Here is a 19,990-nt window from a genome sequence, read left to right as displayed (position 1 = left end):
GCCTTTAAATACAGTTTCTCATGTTGTGACCCAACCATAAAATTATTTTCGTTGCTACTTCATAACTGTAATGAATCATAATGTAACTATCTGATATGCAGGATGGTCGTAGGAGACCCCTGTGAAAGGGTCATTCGACCGCCAAAGGGGTCGCGACCCACAGGCTGCGAACCGCTGGTCTAGAGCTCCATGATTCCCATCAAAAGACTGGTCCTGGACTAAGTCCACTTCCTCCGACTTAGCAACGCTGGGCTTGGTGCCACTTCAGAGCCGTTGCAGGTACAGCCACTGCTCCCCTTGGAAGGAGTCCAGAAGCTACAGGAGGGCAGAGCAGAGAGCTGCCAGGCCGCTGTGTGCATTGAGCTGCAGGGAGGGTGGTCCATCAGGTTCCACCACCCATGCCGCCGGCCTGCCTCAGAGTGCGATGGTCTGTGGTCCATAAAGCACTGAATGGCTCCTCCTTCGTCACTGAGAGATCAGCCTTCTTCCCGGGCAACTTCGGGGCAGTCAAGGTCAGAGCTGTGGCTTTGCTCATGTTTCTCAGCCTCCATCCCCTGGAATCTTCTAAGGAGTGGACCACCTTGCCTTCCATCAGCCAGAGGAGAAGTAATCTGGGGATCTTTAGGGCATGGAGGAAAGGCCATCTTTTTTATTGCTTTTATATATTTTTATTGATTTCAGAGAGAAAGGAAGAGGGAGAGATAGAAACATCAATGATGAGAATCATTGACCAGCTGCCTCCTGCACACCCCACACTGGGGATCGAGCCCACAACCTGGGCATATGCCCTGACCGGGAATCGAACTGAAATGTGACCTCCTGGTTCATAGGTCAACACTCAACCACCGAGTCATGCCAGCCAGGCCCCAGATTTATTTCCCAGTGAATTCTTAAATGGTTCCAAGTCATCCAATTTTCTGGGCCCTCGTGTGATTTTGGGAGAGGGCCAACTAGGTGTTTTAATAATTGACAATACGAGTTGGGGCAGGAAGGAAAAGGGATTTCTATCTCTGGCACCAGGTGACCACTTTTCCAAGACCATTCTAGAAAACAGGTTCCCTTGGTTGGCCTCTGTCTGGAAACTTGACTTGGAGACTCTCTGCCTGAAAGAAGAATGTCTCAAAATTTCCCTTTCTGGAGCCAGGCAGCGTAGGAGCCTGCAGCCCGGGTTTCCATGGTACCCAGAAGGCTCCCTGAGGCCATCTCTTTTTCCGCAGATGCTGCCGCAACGGCTGTGGTCACATCCGCATCACAGTTCCACTAGGAGAAGTTCCTTCCGTCGTGTTTAGCACTGCCCATTCCCTAGAATCTCCGCTTAAATGAAATACTCCTGGAAGGGAGGCACTAGGTAGGCTGAGGTGAGGAACCGTGACAGCTCAGTAATTGACGAGCGTTACTGTCCATGGTGCCCCGGCGTGATGCACCAGGCGGTTCTAAGGGTGGCCAAGGGTCCAGCAGCGTCCTCCTTGCAGTTCTGCCACCTCAGGTCACTGCTGGCAGAGAGGACTCCGAACTGTCCCTCACGGCCTTCGGGCACAGCGGCACTGTCACTCCCATCCACAGTCCTAGGGTCAGTCCCTGGGGCCGGTCTAAGTGCAGGGGAGGCGGGAAATGAGAAAGAACCCTGAGAGGAGTCCGTGAACATCGCCATCCCCGCCACCGAGGAGTTCTGTCTTCTGAGTGGGGTGCGCAGGTGCGTGTTCCCACCGTCGTCAAAAAAGTGGAGGAGGTGGCAGGGAGGGCCGGAGAGGGAGGCTGCCAGCAGCCAACTAAGGGTTGAAGAAAGACAGCTGCTCAAGGAGGAGAAAATGCCAGGAAGAAACGTGATTTTATCAACAGCCTTACCGGATTTCTTTTCATTGGTCAGCAGGCAATTTACTTACTTGTAATGTTCCTACCTTGACTAAACTAGGAGCTCTTTACGGACGTAGTGGAAAACAAGCCTGATCAATGGAAACTGTTTGCACGTGACCCAGGAGAGCAAATAGAAGCCAGGCAAGCCTAACCATTTTAGCCTCAGAACTTGAAAATCCCTGCTTGGTGTGGTTTCTCAACACCTCTACCCAGAAAACTGCGTGGCAGCAGCTCACTTAGCGGTTGGTGAAACCCAGCGTGTTAACAGTTTGTGGAGTCAGAAGGCATCTCAGACATGAAGTGCCCGCCTCCTGTTACAGAGGGGGCTGGGCCCAGAGCAATGAAGTCTTTGCCCAAGGTTGGGGGCGGAGCTCTGGATTATTGGCCCCACTGTGTGCGCGTCACGGTGGGTGGGCGCTGGATCCAGGAGGTTTTCCTGAGGGACACTCGCCAACGCTTGGACAAGCTGGACAGGATGCCTGGGGTTCTCTCCACCCCCAGCCCCCCGACCGCGTGAACTTACACTATCCGGGTTCAATGGGCAAATGGTTCTTTAACGCCTCTGAGGAAGGTTGTGCTGCTGGTCAGAGCACTGCTCCCTGTTCTCCTGAGCACGGTTCCATCTCACAGGTGAGGAAACGGGGCCATGAAAGTCGGGATTCCTGTGCGTTAGGTCCCCGCCGGGATTTGAACCCATTTCTGATGCCTGAACTTGGCCGTCCCATGGGGAGGGGTGCGTGCTGGGGGAGGGTCTCCAGTGAGAAGCACCAGCTGTGGGAGGATGTAAGCGGGGTGGGGTGTGACAGGCAGGGCTGCCTTGGAGAGAGCTGGGACGTCCCTTTCAGCCCCTGGAAGCCAAAGAATTCATGTCGTTCCCACCATTGTTTCATCCCAAGGCAGCACTGTGTGTCAGTTCCAATTTCTTCCGTAAGGGGGACCAGAAAATCAAGTGGGAAAAGGATGCAGTGAATGATTTTACACTGTTTCTGGTTTGCTCACGGGCATAAAAAATCTATCAAGGCACTCTCTTCTAAATGGGACTTAGCTTTCCCCGCACACCTATTTCTGATCCTTGTTTATGCGATGGCTGCCACCCACGCCTCCAGCAGAGGCCATCAGACAACAAGTCTGATCACTGAATAGTCAATACGTGAGAGGTCACAGGTGGGGAGCGAACAGAGGGGATGGAGCTGCAGGCTGTGTGTGTGTGTGTGTGAGTGAGTGTGATAGGCATTCAGAGAGAGACAGATGGAAACATTAGATGTTAGAAATAAACAAGACAGACTGCACCAGCGGCTTTGCCACTGACTGCCATAGTGAAGCCGCTTAGCTGTGGCCTCACCTGAAAAGTAGGAGATGATGATGACAGTTCCCACCTGTGGAGGTGCACGTGGGATTAAAGGCGGTGCACGCGCGCGAAGAGAGCACGTGGGCGCACACGGGGAGGGGCAGCTGCTGCTGACCGGGAGGCTCCGGTGTAAGGGCAGCGGTGTCTGCCCAGCAGCCCTTTAGCCGCCTCCCCTGCTGAGCAGCCACTCGCTGCTGCAGAGGCAACACTCAGATGTGTGAGCAGCACCCGGGAACGGGCCTGCTGCTGCTTTGGGGAAAGACGCTCTCAGAGTTGGAGGGCAGCCAGGGCTGCTCCGGCGTGTTCCACAGCCGCAGGCCAAGGCTCCCGGAGGGGCCCATGGGCCCGCGGGGCCCTGCGCACAAACCGGGCCGGCTGCAGGCCGTGCAGTGTGGACGCCCATGGCCAGGCTGTGACGGGCCGGAATCTGTCTCTTCTCCCCTGTCCTGGCACTTCTGTCCCAGGCGCTGTGCTGGGCCTGGAGGCACCTCTTTCCTCCTTCCTGCATTTCCCTCCAGCCTGTGCGCTCCTCTGTCCCCTGACGCTCAGCTCTGGGGTTCCTCCCTCTGCCTCAGGACGATCACAGCCCCACCCAATCTCCTCAGTCCGTGTTGGCAGTTCTCAAAGCAGCTCCCACCCTGCAGCCCAGAACATCAGCCGCTGGGCGGCTCCTCCTGCCGGGGGTCTTCTCTTTCAGAACAGGCCGCTCGGTCACACTGTTTTCTAAGCTGCTCTGAAGGACGGCGGCAGAGGGCCGTCCGCTACACTCTGAAGGTCAGGTTCCCTCATGAGCAAGAGCTCAGAAGTCTGTCCAGCCTCCCCATGGACCTGCGGGGGGAGGGCGGCAGGGGGGGGGGGGCGCTGGGAAGCTTGCGCTCTGCGCCCCGGAACTGCTTGGACATGGAGATTTTTATTCAAACGCCCATTCTGGAGGCAGCCAAGCTGAAGAAACCGCAGGGAGGGGCACACGAATAAACGCAGTAAATTAGCCATCCAGGGAAACCAATGCTCACAGGCAATTCTTCATTCTTTCCACCCCTTTCGGGGCACACGGGAGGGCGGCTTGGGGCTGGGAGCAGCCCAGCTGGTGTCCTAGGAGCGTCCAGAGTAAGATCATCTCAATATTAACACATCCGTGGGTGGGAAGAAGCACACAGGCCATTTCAGGTCAACTCAGAGCAGGCGCCCTTCCTGCTCTGGCCCTGGGATCCCCCTCAGTGTTGGACAGTCTGTGAACCGACCCTCCCTGAAGCACCTGACCTCTTCGTGCTGCGATGGGAGCCTTGTCCTCTTTGCGCTTGGGGAGGCGCCGCATTCCCTGTCATCTGTCTAACATGATGGGCCAGAACCCACCGTCATATTTCTCTCTTTTCCAAGGAGGCAAAAGGGCACACAGCCACTGCGGGCCAGGCGCTTCGTCCTCTCAGCCCTGCACTGACTCAGCCGCCGTCACCTCTCACAGGGTCACTTCACTGCTCTCTCCTCCCCCGGCCACATGGAAGCAGAACGTCCTGAGGGAGGAAGGTTCTTTCCGAATAATGAACATCGGCACGAAGTGTAGTGATGATTTCCAAGGCTGCCTGCTCTTAGTGTTCTGTGCTACCCATGTCATGCTCTTATCATTTCAACTCTCTTTGTCATTAACTCCTCAGCCAATTAATTCCTTCTGGGTCATTTCTCTCCCCCTCTGTTCACCTGGAGAGAAAGTCTCAAAAGCACCTGGTAGACACGCACCTGCATTTGACAGTTACTTGTTGGAGGGGTTTACTCCCACCTCAGGTGAAAAGATTCCCAGTGTGTAGGTGAGTGGGCACGTTCTGTTTCAGGCACCAGCATTTTCCTGGAAACCTCTGCGCTGTCCGTCAGGAAACCAAGCCTAGGATCCCCCCTGAAACAATGGCCTCTGCATTCCCGACGAGGCAGCCTGAGTGGAGGGAGCCCACTTGCCTTGCCGTCATTATCTGGGCTCAACCTTGTTTCTTGTCATCAACCCCAACACATACCTGCCTCTCCAGTCCTCCCCAGCTCCCCATCCCAGCCATAGCCCACACCTCCCAGTGCCTAGAGAGCTTGCCCACCCACCTTGCCCAACCCTCCTGCCTCATCCAGACTCGAATTCATGCCCCCCAGGCCAACACATCTGTCACCTGCCTGCAGAGCTGCCTCCCAGTGCTCCCAGCAGAACCAGGTACCCTGGGTCCTTGGCCCACTTTGTTCCACCCTCTGAGGGCAGGCCATTCTGCTCTCATGGCTGCTCCAGGATCACAGCAGTGGGGTCTCTCCTTGTCCTCTGAGCATCTCAGTGCCCAGCACAGGGCCTCAACAGGGCAGTGCTCAAGCCTGGTTTTTGAAGTTTTGAGGGCAGTATGATCTGCTGAGGCTAAGATGGATTCTCCTTTTGTTGTTGTTGTTGTTTGCCTCAGGATAAAGCTCTTTGGCTTTGGACAAGTGTCATAGTACCTTCTGGTGAACAGACTGAACTATAGCACAAAAATGTGAATGCCCTCTCCCTCAACACCCTCCCACTGGGGACTCCAGTCTTTCTGTAGCCTCCAGTATTTTTCAGCTGACCCACCTGCACCCAGCCATCTAAAACCACCCCTACCGGGCAGGAAGGTCAGGGGCCACCCTCTTTCGTTTGCTGTGAGGATCACGCAGCCGTGATGGTTCTCTCTGGCCTCCGACAAATTTGTTTGAGAGCAAACCTGAACATCCCAACATTGGCCATTGATCATGTTGGAAGAACCAATGAACAATCATAGCATTGAGCCAAAATATTTTTTTTTAATTTTTCACAAAGAGCTCTAGAAGGCAAGTAGTAGTTTATCACATCCTCTCTGGAAATGACACAGCATGACAGACAGGGTAGGGCGCTGGGATGCTGGCTCTTCATCATTGTAAAGAGTCCCCGCAGGGGCCCAGGGACCCCACAGAAAGACCATGCGGTGTGTCCTCTGCAAGCGTGGTCGCTCAGCCCACACTCAGCAGCACTAGCATGACTGAGGTCACCATCGTCTGTCCAGAAGATTCCACCTCAGATCCCAAGATCCAGACCGGGGATCCAGGTGGGGTTTGATGGCCAGAGGCAGAGAACAGGTGCCACGGTTGGAGGCAGAGCCTCTGACACTGCAAAGGTCAGAATTCTTGACTCAAGACTAGAGGGGAGGCGGAAAGAACGATGAGGTCAAGGAAGCCCTGGGTTGCTGAAGAGACAACTTTTTAAAGGAATGCTGGGTCTGCAGTTCGCAATGTTCACAACAAAGGAACATCGCTTGGGATTCCAGACCTGAGCAGGGAAAGGCAATGGCTGGGCTAAGAGAGCCAGAACTTTCTTCACAGTACAACAGCCCTAAGCTAAAATTCTAGAGTTTAAGACCAATGTCTTTTAAGAATGGGAATTCGGAAACCCATCAGACCAGCTGATGGAGGCAAAAAAAAAAAAAATGTTCTCTATTAAACAAAACCACACAAACAACTCAGTCCTCCTCCACTCCCAATACCCCAGCCACCTCCCACCCCATTAAAGAGTATTATGAACGTTACACACACTCGCACACACTAAAATACACGAACAAAATACAAGACACCCAAGGAACCTTCGGGATCACCTAAGGAGTTTTCACAAGCTCTCCAGGTGCTCTTCCTGTTTTGTTTCTAGAAAAAAAGAGTCAAGCTCTGATGGTTTGTCTAAGCAGTAAAAATGGAGTCAGCCTCAGTTTCCTGGCTTATTAGTCTAGTCTATGTAGAGGATTATCAGCGGTAATTCAAGAAGGGAGGCCAAGACTGCTATTCTGTGGAAGGCGAGCTGCCTTGTCCTGCAGCCGGGCCCTCACCAGGGAGCACCCAGCTGTCACACGCAGCAGCCCTGCCCATGGGTTCTGCTCGAACATCAGGTCACTGAGTGTGCGCACAGAATGCTGGGGAGGCTATTCCAGAGGCGAAGCTCTACTGTTTGCGGCACCAGAACATAAACCTGAAGCAAACTGTCAAGGGACAGCTGGAGATCACAGACGGTGGAGCTGGAAGAGATGATGCAGTCCAACTCCGCCTTCGACAGAAAATCCATCTGGAGAAAGCAGAGGTTGTCCAGATCCTGACTCCACCTGAAGCTTCCCTGGTGGTTGGCCTCAATCAGTTGCTCAGTCCGTTGTTTCTGACCAACGTCTCTCACCTGGATCACTTGTTTCCGGACGGTTAGAATCTCCCACTCGGCATGAGTCTGTCTGGGAAATGCAGGAGAACCGGACGATTGAACCGATGTGTCTACACTGACCGCTCCCCAGGGTGCCATTGTGTTTAGTCTTCAAACACGATGAAGTTCAAAACATCTGTTTCTCTGCCTTATCACACAGATATCCCCCCCTTACTTTGTAAAATAAATAATTCAAACTAGACTGAAACTTGGGCAAGGACAGTTGCTGCCTCTTAACAGTAACTCATGAAACTTACACCTGCAATTCATTCCCATGCAGGGGTGGAGGGGAGCGTCTGACGTGCTGAAACCCTGGGACAGAAGTCAGAACCAGCCCTCCCCCCTTATATATTAAATTTATCTTCATAAATAGAGCATCTTAATTCCAATGACCACAATAAAAAGGCCAAAGTTTGAGTTCTTTTTTCCTCAAATAGTTACACAAACCCCCAAATATCTACTAAGCTACCCACATGGCCCACTGGAGCCTCATTACGAGAGCTCCGGCTGCCACGATAGTCAAAGGCCAAGGCTCAGACAGACCCAACACCCATCCCTGTTGGACAGCGAGGACTTGGATAGAAAATTCGCTTTGCAATAAGGCTCATGACAATTCCTTTCAACAAAAAGCCCAATTTGATTTTAAACTATTTGATCCCCCCAAAACTTGTTAAGGTCACACCTATGACATGAAATGGGCTCACTAGACCAATGGACGTGGCCTCAGTGGGCGTGGCAGGTTGCCCACCCATTCACTGATGTGACACTGTGGTGATCACCTTCCTCTTGGACAAGTCTCTGAGCCATACTTTCAACCTTAATGTGAGAATCAGTATCAATGGGTAATTAAAGGACTAGGCGTCTACATTAAAGTTTATCTTAATGGGCGCAATAAAGCCTACCTTCTAGCCATCCTAGGAAATTTGGGTTTTAATTTTCTAATTTCCCCTCCCCTCTCAAAAATGTATTAATTTGGATCAATCACTTGGGTTAGATGACTGTGACCATAGGAAGAAGCCGAGGCAAACAGATGGACAGCCCATCAGAGAAACCAAAGGGTGGTGAATGCCGTCCGGGTGGAGCCTTCATAGCTCGTCCCTCGAAGGCGCGGTGTCCAGGGAGGTTGGCGGTGGCAGGGCCTCTGTGTTCTTGGCATTGTGGTGGATGTGGCCTTGCTTCTGGGACTTCCAGGAATGTGTCCTGTCCCAGTCAGTGGCCACTGTCTCATTGTCCCAGATGGTCGAGGTCTCCGTGTCACTCAGGTACCCCGGCTGGCCTGTGTAGTGTGTGGGGTAGATGAGCAAGGGTTCTGCAGAAAAGGCTTTCAAGTCCCTGGATTTGTAATGCTCCTTGTACTCAGCTCTGAAAACAAGAGGGGCACAGGCATGAGGGGGCAGGGCGCTCACAGAACAGGGGGAGAGGGAGAGGGGCCCTGCTTGTTACCTCTTCAATGGTCAGGGACTCATCTGATTATCTTTTAAGTTGTGTCCTTTGTGGAAAACTTTAGTCTATAAATACAATAAAGATTCTTTAGAAGCTTTCGGATGAGCTAAGCAAATACATAGACAAAGTCAGGATATTTCTGTTGTATTTGGATAGACTGGTTTAGAATGAATTTCAGCTCTTACTCTGAAAGTTAAGAATTAAGCTCTGTGTGGGACCGTAATAATACATAAATGTGATCACTGTAGAAAATGCCCTGTTGCTAGAGTAGAATTAGCAGCAGGATCTGGACAGCAGTGAAGGAGTGAGTGAACTAGCGTAGGCTTGGAGGCAGGCCAGCGTGGCTTTGTATTGCAGATCCCTGTGAGTGTAAAGTTGAGAGATGACCTGACCTCCCTCCCAGGGCTCTGGTGCAGATTATGTGAGGTGACATCTGCTCGGCTCCTCCATCAGTGCGTGCCCCATAGGCGCTCCTGTCCTTTCTGTTAAGGGGATGATGGCTGACCTCCCTGTTTCTTCAGGATTCAGAGATAAAGTGAGTCTAATACGTTGTATAAAAGAGGGCAATGAGATAAAATGAGGATGGAGGTCAGGAACTCTTAACCGCTAAAATGGAGACCATCTCCTCGAGGAGATAACCCAGCAACTGAGAGGAGCCAAGGTTAGAACCTGGTCTCCTGCTCCATTAAGGAATTTAGGAATCATTGACAGAACAGCAAATATGCATAGAGTTTGGCCGAGGCTCTAAAGACACAGAGATGTAAGACTGTGCCTACCTGAGGGGCTCACAGGTTATTGGGGAGACTGACAAGTAAACCATCAATTACCAAACCCTTTGATAAGTGTTGGTCAGAGTCAACTCCTGGGCTATAGCATCCCTGAGCCTCATGCTGCCTTCTCCCATGGATCCACCCCAGAGGCCACCTGCCTTTCCCTGATTCTCTAACACACCTCCATGATCACAGGTAGCACAGTATATCATGGTGATTGTTCATGGGCCTGTGCTCTCGACTAGGCTGTGAGCCACTGCCTGGCCAACAGGACCCACAACAGACTGAGAAATGAGTTGAAAATTTTGAGATGCTTAGGAAGATGACCTTCACCTTGAGGTGTATGAGTTCATGGAAGTAAGGAGATCAAAGACAAGGAGAGGACAGAGCAGATTATGTCCATTTAAATTACACATTGGGTATTAAAGGGGACCCCTATGCAAGACACCATTTCTGCTTCACCTTCCCCATAAGGGGATAATCACTCGAGTCAACCTCCCTGGGTCTTGATTATGGAAAGATCATCTAGGAAAGCAGTGCACCGTTAGAAAATACCAAGTACTGCCCAGAAACTGAGTAGGCTGGCTCACGAATGCACCGTGCTCACGGGACGGGCAGGGAGTTCAGGGCAACTCACACAGGATGCTTGTTGTACATGATTGGCAGGAACTCGTCCACTGGCAGCATCTTCCCAAAAGGATCAGCTCCAACCAGCTTCTGTGCTCCTTCCAGAGAGAGGGCGTAGCCCAGCGTCCAGTAGGAGTAGTCGGCTTCAACCAGGTTGACCACGTTGGGCACCGCCTTCTCCGGCTCTTTTACTTGCATCCTCTTCCTACCAATATAACTAAAAGGAAGTGGGCAGAGGAGAAAATTCCAATTGGAATGCCAGACATCCCTAGGAATGGGACACGGCTTTGTAGACACTTTTGAAAGCTTGCACCCACTGTGTCGTATATTAAATGCATCAGGCCGCATAGCACGTCACATCTGTCACCAACTGTGACTGTCACCTGCCATCAGTGGGGCCATTTCCCTGGCTCCATTTATTGGCATCCCATCTACTCTTGTCTAGGAGACCGTGTTTAAGCCAGAAAGTTAAGATGTAAAGAGATGAAAGGTCTTTTCAGATCATTTCCCAAAGGTGGTATGGGATTTCCAGCTGTGTTTACAGGGTTTGCAAGGGACACAAAAGGCCAGATGTGAGAATCCAGTTTGTTATGTTCAAGTCCCCCGAGTTTCAGCCTGCTGTGTTGTCTGCAAGCGCTCCAAATGCTGGTGGTAAACACAGGACAGAACCGGCTGTGGGAAAGAAGCAGTCTGCCGGAGTGGCCCCCGGAAGGCTCTTTCTGGGGAGGATGATGCCAGCGCCTCACAGGCACCTAGCTCTGCCCACACTTCCCCCTGCGTGCTCTGCTCTGAGAAAGGCACCAAGCAGGCCCTGTTCTCCATGAGCATCTTAACAGCTGCTGTCTGACAGGGAGCCGTCTCTCAATTACACTGTGCCGACTGCTGGGTCTATTTCCCACGGGTCAGTGGAGCCATTGCTAGGTTGCTCTTAGGCTCAGAAGGGTGCCTTTTCTGAGAGAACAAGTATTCCGCCTGGGCCCATAGCTGGCTTTCCCTCCAAGGATGGGAGGGGCGGAACGGCCTGTCTGAAGCAGGTGCTCCAAAGGGACAGGCTCTGATGGGATGGGATTGCCCGTGACACACAGCTGGGGGGAGAACGTAGGGCTTGGGAACTTTCTGCCTCATGGAGAAAAGAGATGTGTCATTTGGGATTAACAAGAAAATGAGAGGGGGGAGGAGGAAGTAGAGAGGGAGGGAGAGAGAAATGAAGGGAGAGAGGGAGGGAGGGGGGGCGGGGGGGGGAGGGAGGGAGCGAAGAGGGAGAGAGAGAGAGAGAGAGAGAGAGAGAGAGAGAACGAACACTCAATTCCAAGAGGTGGCAGACAATGAGCACTAACCCATTGTTAACTCATTAATGTCAGTTCAGAGCCACCAGTCCTTTGGTGAACCTGGTTTTCCTGCAACAGCCTCTGACCCTCCCCCAAACCCCGCTTCCGGTGTTCTCCCTGCTGCACAGCTTCCTCTCCCCACAGAGATGTCCTCCCCTTGCTCAGTCTCCCACACCCATGGAGGGAACCTGCTCTTTGGGAGCCCAGGTCCAATGTGACCCAGGACTCTTGCCCTGGAATAAACCCTCTCCATGGGCCACGTGCTTCGAGGGCGGGGTGTCTGCGGAGCTCCCGAGTGAGTGCTCTGTCTGAAGGCCCCTGATCTGCAGGCTGACCCAGGTCTCATAAAGAGTCTCCCGCAGTCCCTTCCTCACCCTGCAGAGTACACACATGCAGAACCAGTGGCTATCCTCTGCTTATTTCTTTGGTTTCTGGTAATGTTTATGGAGAGAGAATCAGTGGAAGCTTGGGGTGTATCTCCTACCAGGGGGGAGGTGGGGCTCGCTGCCCCTGGACAGGACCCAGTGCCTCTCGGAGCTCTCTGATAAGGCTGTCTTGTCACTCACATCAGTTCCCAATCCAGCTGAGCCTGGTCAATGTCATCCATCAGTTTCATCAGCTTCTTCTTAAACTGATGTTCAAAACGCACATCATCCTCAATAACAAGAGTCTTCTCCAGCTCTCGGTCAATCACCTGCGAAGGTCATCAGTGGGAAGACACTCTATGAAATAATCAATACTTATTTTTTTTTTAAAAAAATATATATTTGATTGATTTTTTACAGAGAAGGGAGAGGAATAGTTAGAAACATCAATGAGAGAGAAACATTGATCAGCTGCCTCCTGCATACCCCTACTGGGGATGTGCCCGCAACCAAGGTACATGCCCTTGACCGGAATTGAACCTGGGACCCTTCAGTCCGCAGGCCAATGCTCTATCCACTGAGCCAAACCGGTTAGGGCAATATGTATTTTTTATTAGACAAATCAGTATTAAAACGTAAGGAGTTTAGTAGCATATGTAAAAGCTCATAACTGGGTTCTAAGTCAACAGTAGAATGAATCAATAGACTGTGGCATATTTACAACAATAAGAATGTATGATCTACCATCAAATTAAATGTTCTAGATGAATCTCACAAACATAAGGTTGAGAGATGGGACATACCCTATGGTTCTATTCATATATTTTTTTAAAAAGTACAAAAGAAGACAAAACTACTCTTGCTGTCGTTAAAAGTCAGGATGGTGATTACTGGGGGGACAGTGACGAGAAGGAAATGAAGAGGGGGTGCATCTGTGGGCTGGCAATCTGTTCAGGATCTGGGTGCTGGTTAACGTGGGTACATTGGTTCAGTCCGTGAAATTTCATTGGCTCGTGTTTTACAATCTACATATTTTTATACATTTCTCTTATGTCTCATTTAAAGTTTAAAGAAAAAGAAAAGACAGGCCTAGACTGGATCATTCAAAGAGAGAAGGCATTCAAGGGGCCCTTCTTCAGAGCCTTTTCCTTTTCTTGTGAGAACTGAACCTTGATCAAGAACCCCACACTCCAATACCACCCCATCATCTCATCTGTAAGATATGGGTTCAAGTCCTAGCTCTGCCACTTCTTGCTCAGACAACATGTTTATTTCCTCTTGGATAAAATGGGCCCATCCCTCCTGACCCACCACATGTGACTTCGGTGGGTCTTCTTGTTTGAAGTCACTTACAAAATGATGACATGCTAGACACATGCAAGGCCTCCCTACTAAGGATGAGAAAGCATCTGCAGGAGTGTGGCCCTAAGAACATGGGCGTCTTCCCCTGTCATTGTCCCAAGGGCCCCAAGGTTACCCCTCCTTGTCTGTGGCTGGCGTTGCGTCCGAGGAAGATACGGAGCAACTGCAACTTCCAAGTGTACTTCCAGAACAGGGAGGGGCTCACCTTACACCTGGCCCTCATTCACGCACCAAGTCCCACTCTCCCTCCTCCTCATTACAAAATGCACATGTACATAAAGCATCACTGACCTCTTTCCAGACAGAGTAGTGGCTAAGGAAGCAGCCGATTTCACCCCTGGTCAGAGGCCTGGAGGAGTAGGGGTCTCGATACCCAGGCAGCATGTCAATGTTCAGGGCCTTCAGCTGGCTGGTGTTGAGCGCCCTGTGTGACAGAGAACACACATGAAAATGAACAAGGCGAGATGTCCCCACCACGGAAGCCAGAAAGAGAGTTCTGTGTGTCCGCCAGAGCCTTCACGCACCTTGAGAAAAACGTCCCAGGTTTCCCATAACTCCTTAGGAGCTCCCGGGGTCATGTGTCCTGGGGGGTCTTATAAGCTTTGTGGAGAGCAGAGGGTGTCTTGTAGTTGGTGTATCCCTCATAATGCCCAACAGCTCTAAGTATCATCACTTTTTTGACAACTTCGAAAAGTATTTTCCTCATGAAGGAAAGTGGCAAATAGGAACATTAAGTCCCCTTCCCAGCCCCTCGGGACTCTGCTGTGGGTGTCCCGGCCACACTTCAAGAAACACTGATGGGATTTTCTAAAGGAGTCATAAGAACTCTCACTACAGCTTCTAACCATCCTCCTTAGAGGCATGCAGATAACATTAGAACTGCAGTTTTTGCAAAAATCCATGCCTTGAAGGAGGGTGTCCAATAAAAGGTCAAAGCAAAGCAAAGCAAAGCAAAAGAAAATAACAACAGCAATAACAAACCCCCATGAAGGGAGCTAACATGTGCCCCATGTGACTTGCCTGCCATTCTCAGCAAAGCGATCAGCCCAGACGGACTGTGGCCAGCATCTCATGCGACAGCATACACAGACCATTATGAACTTTTTCCATTCATTTTCGTTGGGTCGCCCAAGTTTACTAGTAGACACTTTGCTCAAAATCAGGGTCTGAACGCAACTCTGAACGCATTCTTTCCAATACACTGCAGGAAGGTGGGAACCACACCAACCACTGCAAGAACCCCAGAGACGGGAACATCACTTCTGGCGTGAGCCTTCAGCGTCATGAAGAGCAGAGATGGCTGGACGGTGAGTGGACTGTGGTCCAGATCTACATGGTGAAATTAACTCCTGTGCTACTATGAGTCATAATGTCTCCCCAGGTAGGCTGCACGGGGCTGTTATAAAAATGTGTCTATATTCCAATGACCACAGATTCTCCTCACCCAGGACTACACCATCAGATAGGACACATCCCCACTCCAACCCTATCTGCAAAGGTAAACCCAACTCACTTTCCATCCACAGCCTCAACGATCTTGACCTCGATCTCCTGCTCATACAGGGTGCGTAGCATGCGGTCCCGCCGGTCCTTCCTGCGTTTGAGATTTATCATGAAAATCTAACGCAGGGAGAAAAGGAGAAGGAAACACAGATGATTCAAGTCTTCTTTTAGGCTGTTTGAGAATTTAAGTAAATGTAGCATCAACATTTTAAAGTTTCAGTTGGGAGAGGGAGTGGAAACTGGAGATTAGTTTATGTTTCATATCAGGTCAAATGACATGAATCCAGATGGACTCACTTTAAAAACTGAGCCATTTGTGGTGACTTAACCCTCCCTGTTTCTCTGATGTTCGTTGGTGAACACCTCCACCTTGTTTTTGAGACAGGAAAGTTGAAAAAGTCGCTCTCCGCGAGGCTAATGGTGACTTAAATCTAGGCATGGGCACTAAGGGGCAGGAGACAGCCTAGCAAGTGGTTAAATTCGTCAGCAGACCTGAGTTCCCATCCTGTTATTTACTAGTGTTTGCCTCAGATCAGTTCCTCTGCCTCAGTTTCCTCATCTGTAAAACTAGGATAATAATGGTCCTGTCTCATGGGTACTAAGTACCAGCTATTATTATAATGTATATCCTCTGTCTAAAGTCAAAGAATAAGAAAAATCTAGTTTTAACACATTCCTTTTATTTCCAAAGGTTCCAAACGTAATGATCAAGGTCTCAATTTTAGTAGCTTCTGTGTCAAAATTCAACTTCCCTAAAGATAAGGGCATTTTTCTGAAGGAGGTAAAGGAAGGAGCCATGGCCTCAGGGGTAGCCCTTTGAGGAAGAGAGATGGGAGAGATGGAAAGAAAGGCTTAAGTGAAACTAAATTTCCATGTGGATCTGTGGGAAAAGGTATAGAGAGAACTCCTACTGGTCCCAAAGAAGGTGCACTCAGATCATCCCCCACGAGGGCTTGGGTCCACCTGTGCACCCACGTTATCCCTACATTCCTGATGGCTGCACTAGACACATACGCATTACCAGGCCATAACAGGAAGTTACAGATAATGATGCTGTCCTAACTATTCCCATGTTTAAGGGGCCACAGAAGGACCTAAAGCCTCATGAATGCTATTATAGGTAAATTAATATATTAACAAGGTCTCTCCTATGGGCAGTAATAAACCCACTTAGTCCTCAAAGTGAGGGAGACTTCAGCTGCCAGCAAGAAATGATTGACACATGGCATGGAAAAGGAGAAACCTACAGGAGTGAGTCGGATGATGCTGGCTATCTCTTTAACCACTGAGGTGGTATTTCATGTTACAGGGTCCAGACACTTGTTTGTAAAAAGAGGGAGTTGAACAAACTCATCTCTCAAGTCCAGGACAGAGGAAAATGTCTATGATTCATGCTTTATAAGAGGGTTGCCTTATGCTATGTCTGGAATAAAGAAGTAACTATAACCAGCCTGCACTTCAGACTAGATTGGGTAAAACTTTGGTTCATACGGTCATTCTGAGTGTGTTTATCGACGTTATATGATTTATTGGGCTAAAAAGCTACACTAACTAAAACTGCAACTCCTCCTTACAAAATATTCTCATTTCTATCCATGTATAAAGCTCTGGGCAAAGAAAGTGAGGGTGGGGGGCAAGATGACCTCTTTAAAAAATCGTCCACTTGATTTCAGGCGAAGTGTGTCAGGCACATCATGATTTCATCACCTCCTTTGTTTACCTAACTGGGTAATTATTTTTAAAAAACACAGTTTCTATGGTGACCATTTGCCTTGTGACTGGTGATTTTACAACTTGATGGGTGGTGTTCTTTCATATTTCATTTTCTTCCTGGGTAGTAGACTCATACTGCGATGGGCCATATTCCACCCCTTCGTTTTACAGATATGGGAAGGGCATTGCTTGTGGCACACAAGGAGCTACCTGGGGTCACTCCAGGAGAGCAAACCACAAAACAAAAACTCAACAGAAACACAACAAAAAAGTCCCCTCACACCAAAGACCTCTGGCCTGGGATGACTTTAGGAAATAACAAGCCTGTCCCAGTTCCTCCCAGGACAAGTGCAATAAAAACTGCAGCCACGAAGGAAAAACACAGACAGCTCGCTCATACTTAGTGCACGGTAAACAGAGAAAGAGCCACATAGCCAAATGCAACCCAGACACCACCACCGAGGTCGGAGAGTCCTGGGAGGGGTTGGAAAGGCCCAGAAAATCTTTTTTTCCATCATCCTATTCAGGACAGAGAGAAGATTACCCTGGGCCCAGGAGTGAAGTCCCTGAGGCTGTGTCACTTCCTAGAGGAGCCCTTTTCAGAAGGCAACTACGAGTGACCCAGTCATCATACCCACATCCAAATGCAAGACCAGAGCTAGAAGATCCTGTCCCTGTCCCGTTTATTTGCTTCTGTTTGGTCCTAAAGGGAATGTGTTTATAGAAGGAAGATGACATATGTGAAGACACAGGCTCTTTTACCTGGAGAGCCAGGAGCTCCAGGGGAGGAAAGCTACAGTGACACACGGGAGCCCGTTCAGTGCACGGTGCAGACCAACATTCTCTGCAGCCTGATGGTTTTTAAAGCCATTTATACTTCAAGTCCTCTCTCCCACGCTTCCAATCATCTCTCCTCATTCAGCCCTCTGTGGAAATTGCTTAGTAGTGCTCTTTCCCACTTGATAAGTCATGAAAGACTTCTTCCCATCCCAGAAGTTCAGCTCCAAGTCAATTTTATAGACAGAAGCCCATTTCCCAGTGCCAGCAGCTCTTTACATGGCAGTACTTAGGGAACATGCATTATATGATACCAGGTGATAAATAAGGACTTTCCTTTCAATGGAACAGCCGCAATGGGCACAGAGCACAAAGCTTGGCCTATAACCTATCCAGATTCTGTGAGAAAGCACCCAGTGTATGGATTCCTGACTCGCCTCTAGACCACCAAGTTCCTGAATACAAGACATGAGGAACCATGGAGGAGTCAGTGACTTGGCCCTGCCAAGTATCATATATGTTGGGCATATTACCAAGAGACGCATCTATTTATATTTCTGCTTCATTCTTTATGCAATTGAAACTTACTGACAAACATGGCCCTCAGCGAGCTATTATGAAATGCTTGTCTGGGGAAAGGCAGAATTTTAGAACAGTTTCTTCGTTCTCTTTTTCCTTTGTCCTCTCAACCCTACCCTCCAACCTTTTTCCTTGGAAGAACAGCGGAGAGAACATAAAGTTCAGAGTGGTCCAGCACAGTTTCCACCCACTCAGAGTCAAGTTCAAGTTCTCTAATCCCGAAAACACATATCCTCTTTACGTTACCCTGGAGTCTTGATAAAAAGGTTGATAAACTGTGGCAATATTTTAGAAAAAAAACACATCAAATTCACTTTCACCACTCCACAGTAGTTTCTTTCCGACTGAGTGATTAATACACTTTTACCATGATGCTCCTTTTTTAAGATAAGAAAACTCAGGCACAACAAAAAGTGAGTAATTTTTCCGAAGACCTCAGTTTCTTTTCAGTAGCCAAGCCCATCTTGTTGGCTCCCAGACCTATGCTCAGGCCTGTGCATTGATATAAACATACAAGCATGTTAAACCCTTGCACACACATGCACACCCATATAGACACCTTTCCTACCTCATCAAATCCCATCTTGTCTGGGTATTTAGGGACAACTGAGACAAACTGGGAGGGTTCCATTGGAGGACGGTCAACTGGAAGACACAAGAAACACGCAGAGGGCTTTGTTAGTGCAGGTCAGAGAACGGAAATGCATCCACAGGCCTGATCTCTAGGAACACAGCCTGCGTGTCCAGGGCAGGGACAAGCACTCAGCACCTCTCCAGGACTGAGTGGCTACACAAGAACCCTGCCAGCCAGGGGCCTGGCTTTGAGAGCACTTGTTTATATGCTGATTGCAGTATTTGCTCCATTTCCCATAAGACTTCTTGTCAGAGAGCACTTGTTTATATGCTGATTGCAGTATTTGTTCCATTTCCTATAAGACTTATTGTCAGATGCCCTGCCAGTGTGGCTCGGTGGTTGAGTGTTGACCTATGAACTAGGAGGTCATGGTTCAATTCCTGATCAGGGTACATGCTGGGTTGTGGGCTCGATTTCCAGTAGGGGGCATGCAAGAGGCAGCTGATCAATGATTCTCTCTCATCATTGATGTTTCTCTCTCTCTCCCTCTGCCTTCCTTTCTGAAATCAGTAAAAAAATATTTTTAAAAAAGACTTATTGTCAGAGCATTTAGGGCAACGGATAAGGGTGAGGGCTCTGTAGTCAGATGACCTGGGTCCAGACTTAGGTTTGTGAAAGTCTGGAACAGTTAGGTGACTTCTCTTAGCCCCTTTCTTTGTGTGTAAAATCAAGATAATAAATGTGTATCTTTTAGGATGTTATAAAATTTAAATGTTACCGGCATGCCAGGCAGGCACAGTAAATTAACATAATAAATACTCAATAACTCTTAGCCCAGGATAACTTACTGTGGCCAATGATGAAAGGGCTCAGAAATAGGCCAGACCCTCTCGGAATAATGCTTTTCCTATACAGTTAAAATGGTCAAAGCCTAAAGACTATACTTTCAGGGATCATTTCTATAGTTCGTTACTAGAGAAGTTTCTCTGAACGTGTAGAGCACCCGAAACCACGGGGAGGAGATGCAGGATTCTCTCCTGAGCGTGAAGCCGGCTCTCGGTGTTGCTTCGGCAACTGCCGCTTGCCATTGATGATCGTTCTTCTCTCTCTCGGGGGAGAAGAGGGAGAGGATGCATTCTGAGTGGCTTTCGGTTTTAAAAAAAAAAATGGTCAAAGCCTTGGACTATTTTTATCCCAGCCAGGCAGGGTTAGCTACAGGTACACAAAAGGTCCTTTATTTCAATACAAGCTCAGCTCCGAGGGCCAGCCCACGTCCCAGAACCTGGAACAGGGCTAAGGAGGAAGTTTCCAGATGGAAGGGACATCATATCTTAACTCACAAAAGTTTTAATTATTTGAAACTAAAAAACAAAACAAAACAACTCTCTTCATAAGCAATATATGTTAAAGATGGATAGCCATGTTGTTGAAAAACCTGAGAGAGTCTTGAAGACTTTTGGTATTGCACAAATTCAAAGCACTCATTTGGTTTTTCTTAAAGAGATAACACAGAATTTAAAGTGAAAGCTGGTATGTGGGTTGTTTGAAGACCTAT

The 19,990-nt window shown here is 49.3% G+C and overlaps 1 protein-coding gene across 4 annotated transcripts in view; it reads right to left on the bottom strand.

The window, feature by feature from the left end:
* Positions 1-5,966: 5,966 nt before the first annotated feature.
* The window catches only part of COLGALT2 (collagen beta(1-O)galactosyltransferase 2), a 33,658-nt gene continuing 19,634 nt past the window's right edge, over positions 5,967-19,990 (bottom strand). Inside the window, exons 6-11 of one of the 4 annotated variants that reach the window (XM_015569962.1) lie at positions 18,430-18,506; positions 14,803-14,909; positions 13,581-13,713; positions 12,129-12,256; positions 10,245-10,451; positions 5,967-8,756 (exon numbers count right to left, since the gene is read on the bottom strand). In XM_015569962.1, the coding sequence (XP_015425448.1) occupies positions 8,480-8,756; positions 10,245-10,451; positions 12,129-12,256; positions 13,581-13,713; positions 14,803-14,909; positions 18,430-18,506 (929 nt within the window). In that variant the 3' untranslated portion in view covers positions 5,967-8,479. The other 3 variants (XM_015569959.1, XM_015569961.1, XM_015569960.1) reach the window with 3 other exon arrangements.

The sequence above is a fragment of the Myotis davidii genome, unplaced genomic scaffold (genome assembly GCF_000327345.1).
Source record: "Myotis davidii unplaced genomic scaffold, ASM32734v1 scaffold362, whole genome shotgun sequence".
NCBI lineage: Eukaryota > Metazoa > Chordata > Mammalia > Chiroptera > Vespertilionidae > Myotis > Myotis davidii.
Note: the sequence above shows the minus strand (reverse complement) of the source record. Positions and strands in the feature narration are given on the sequence as shown.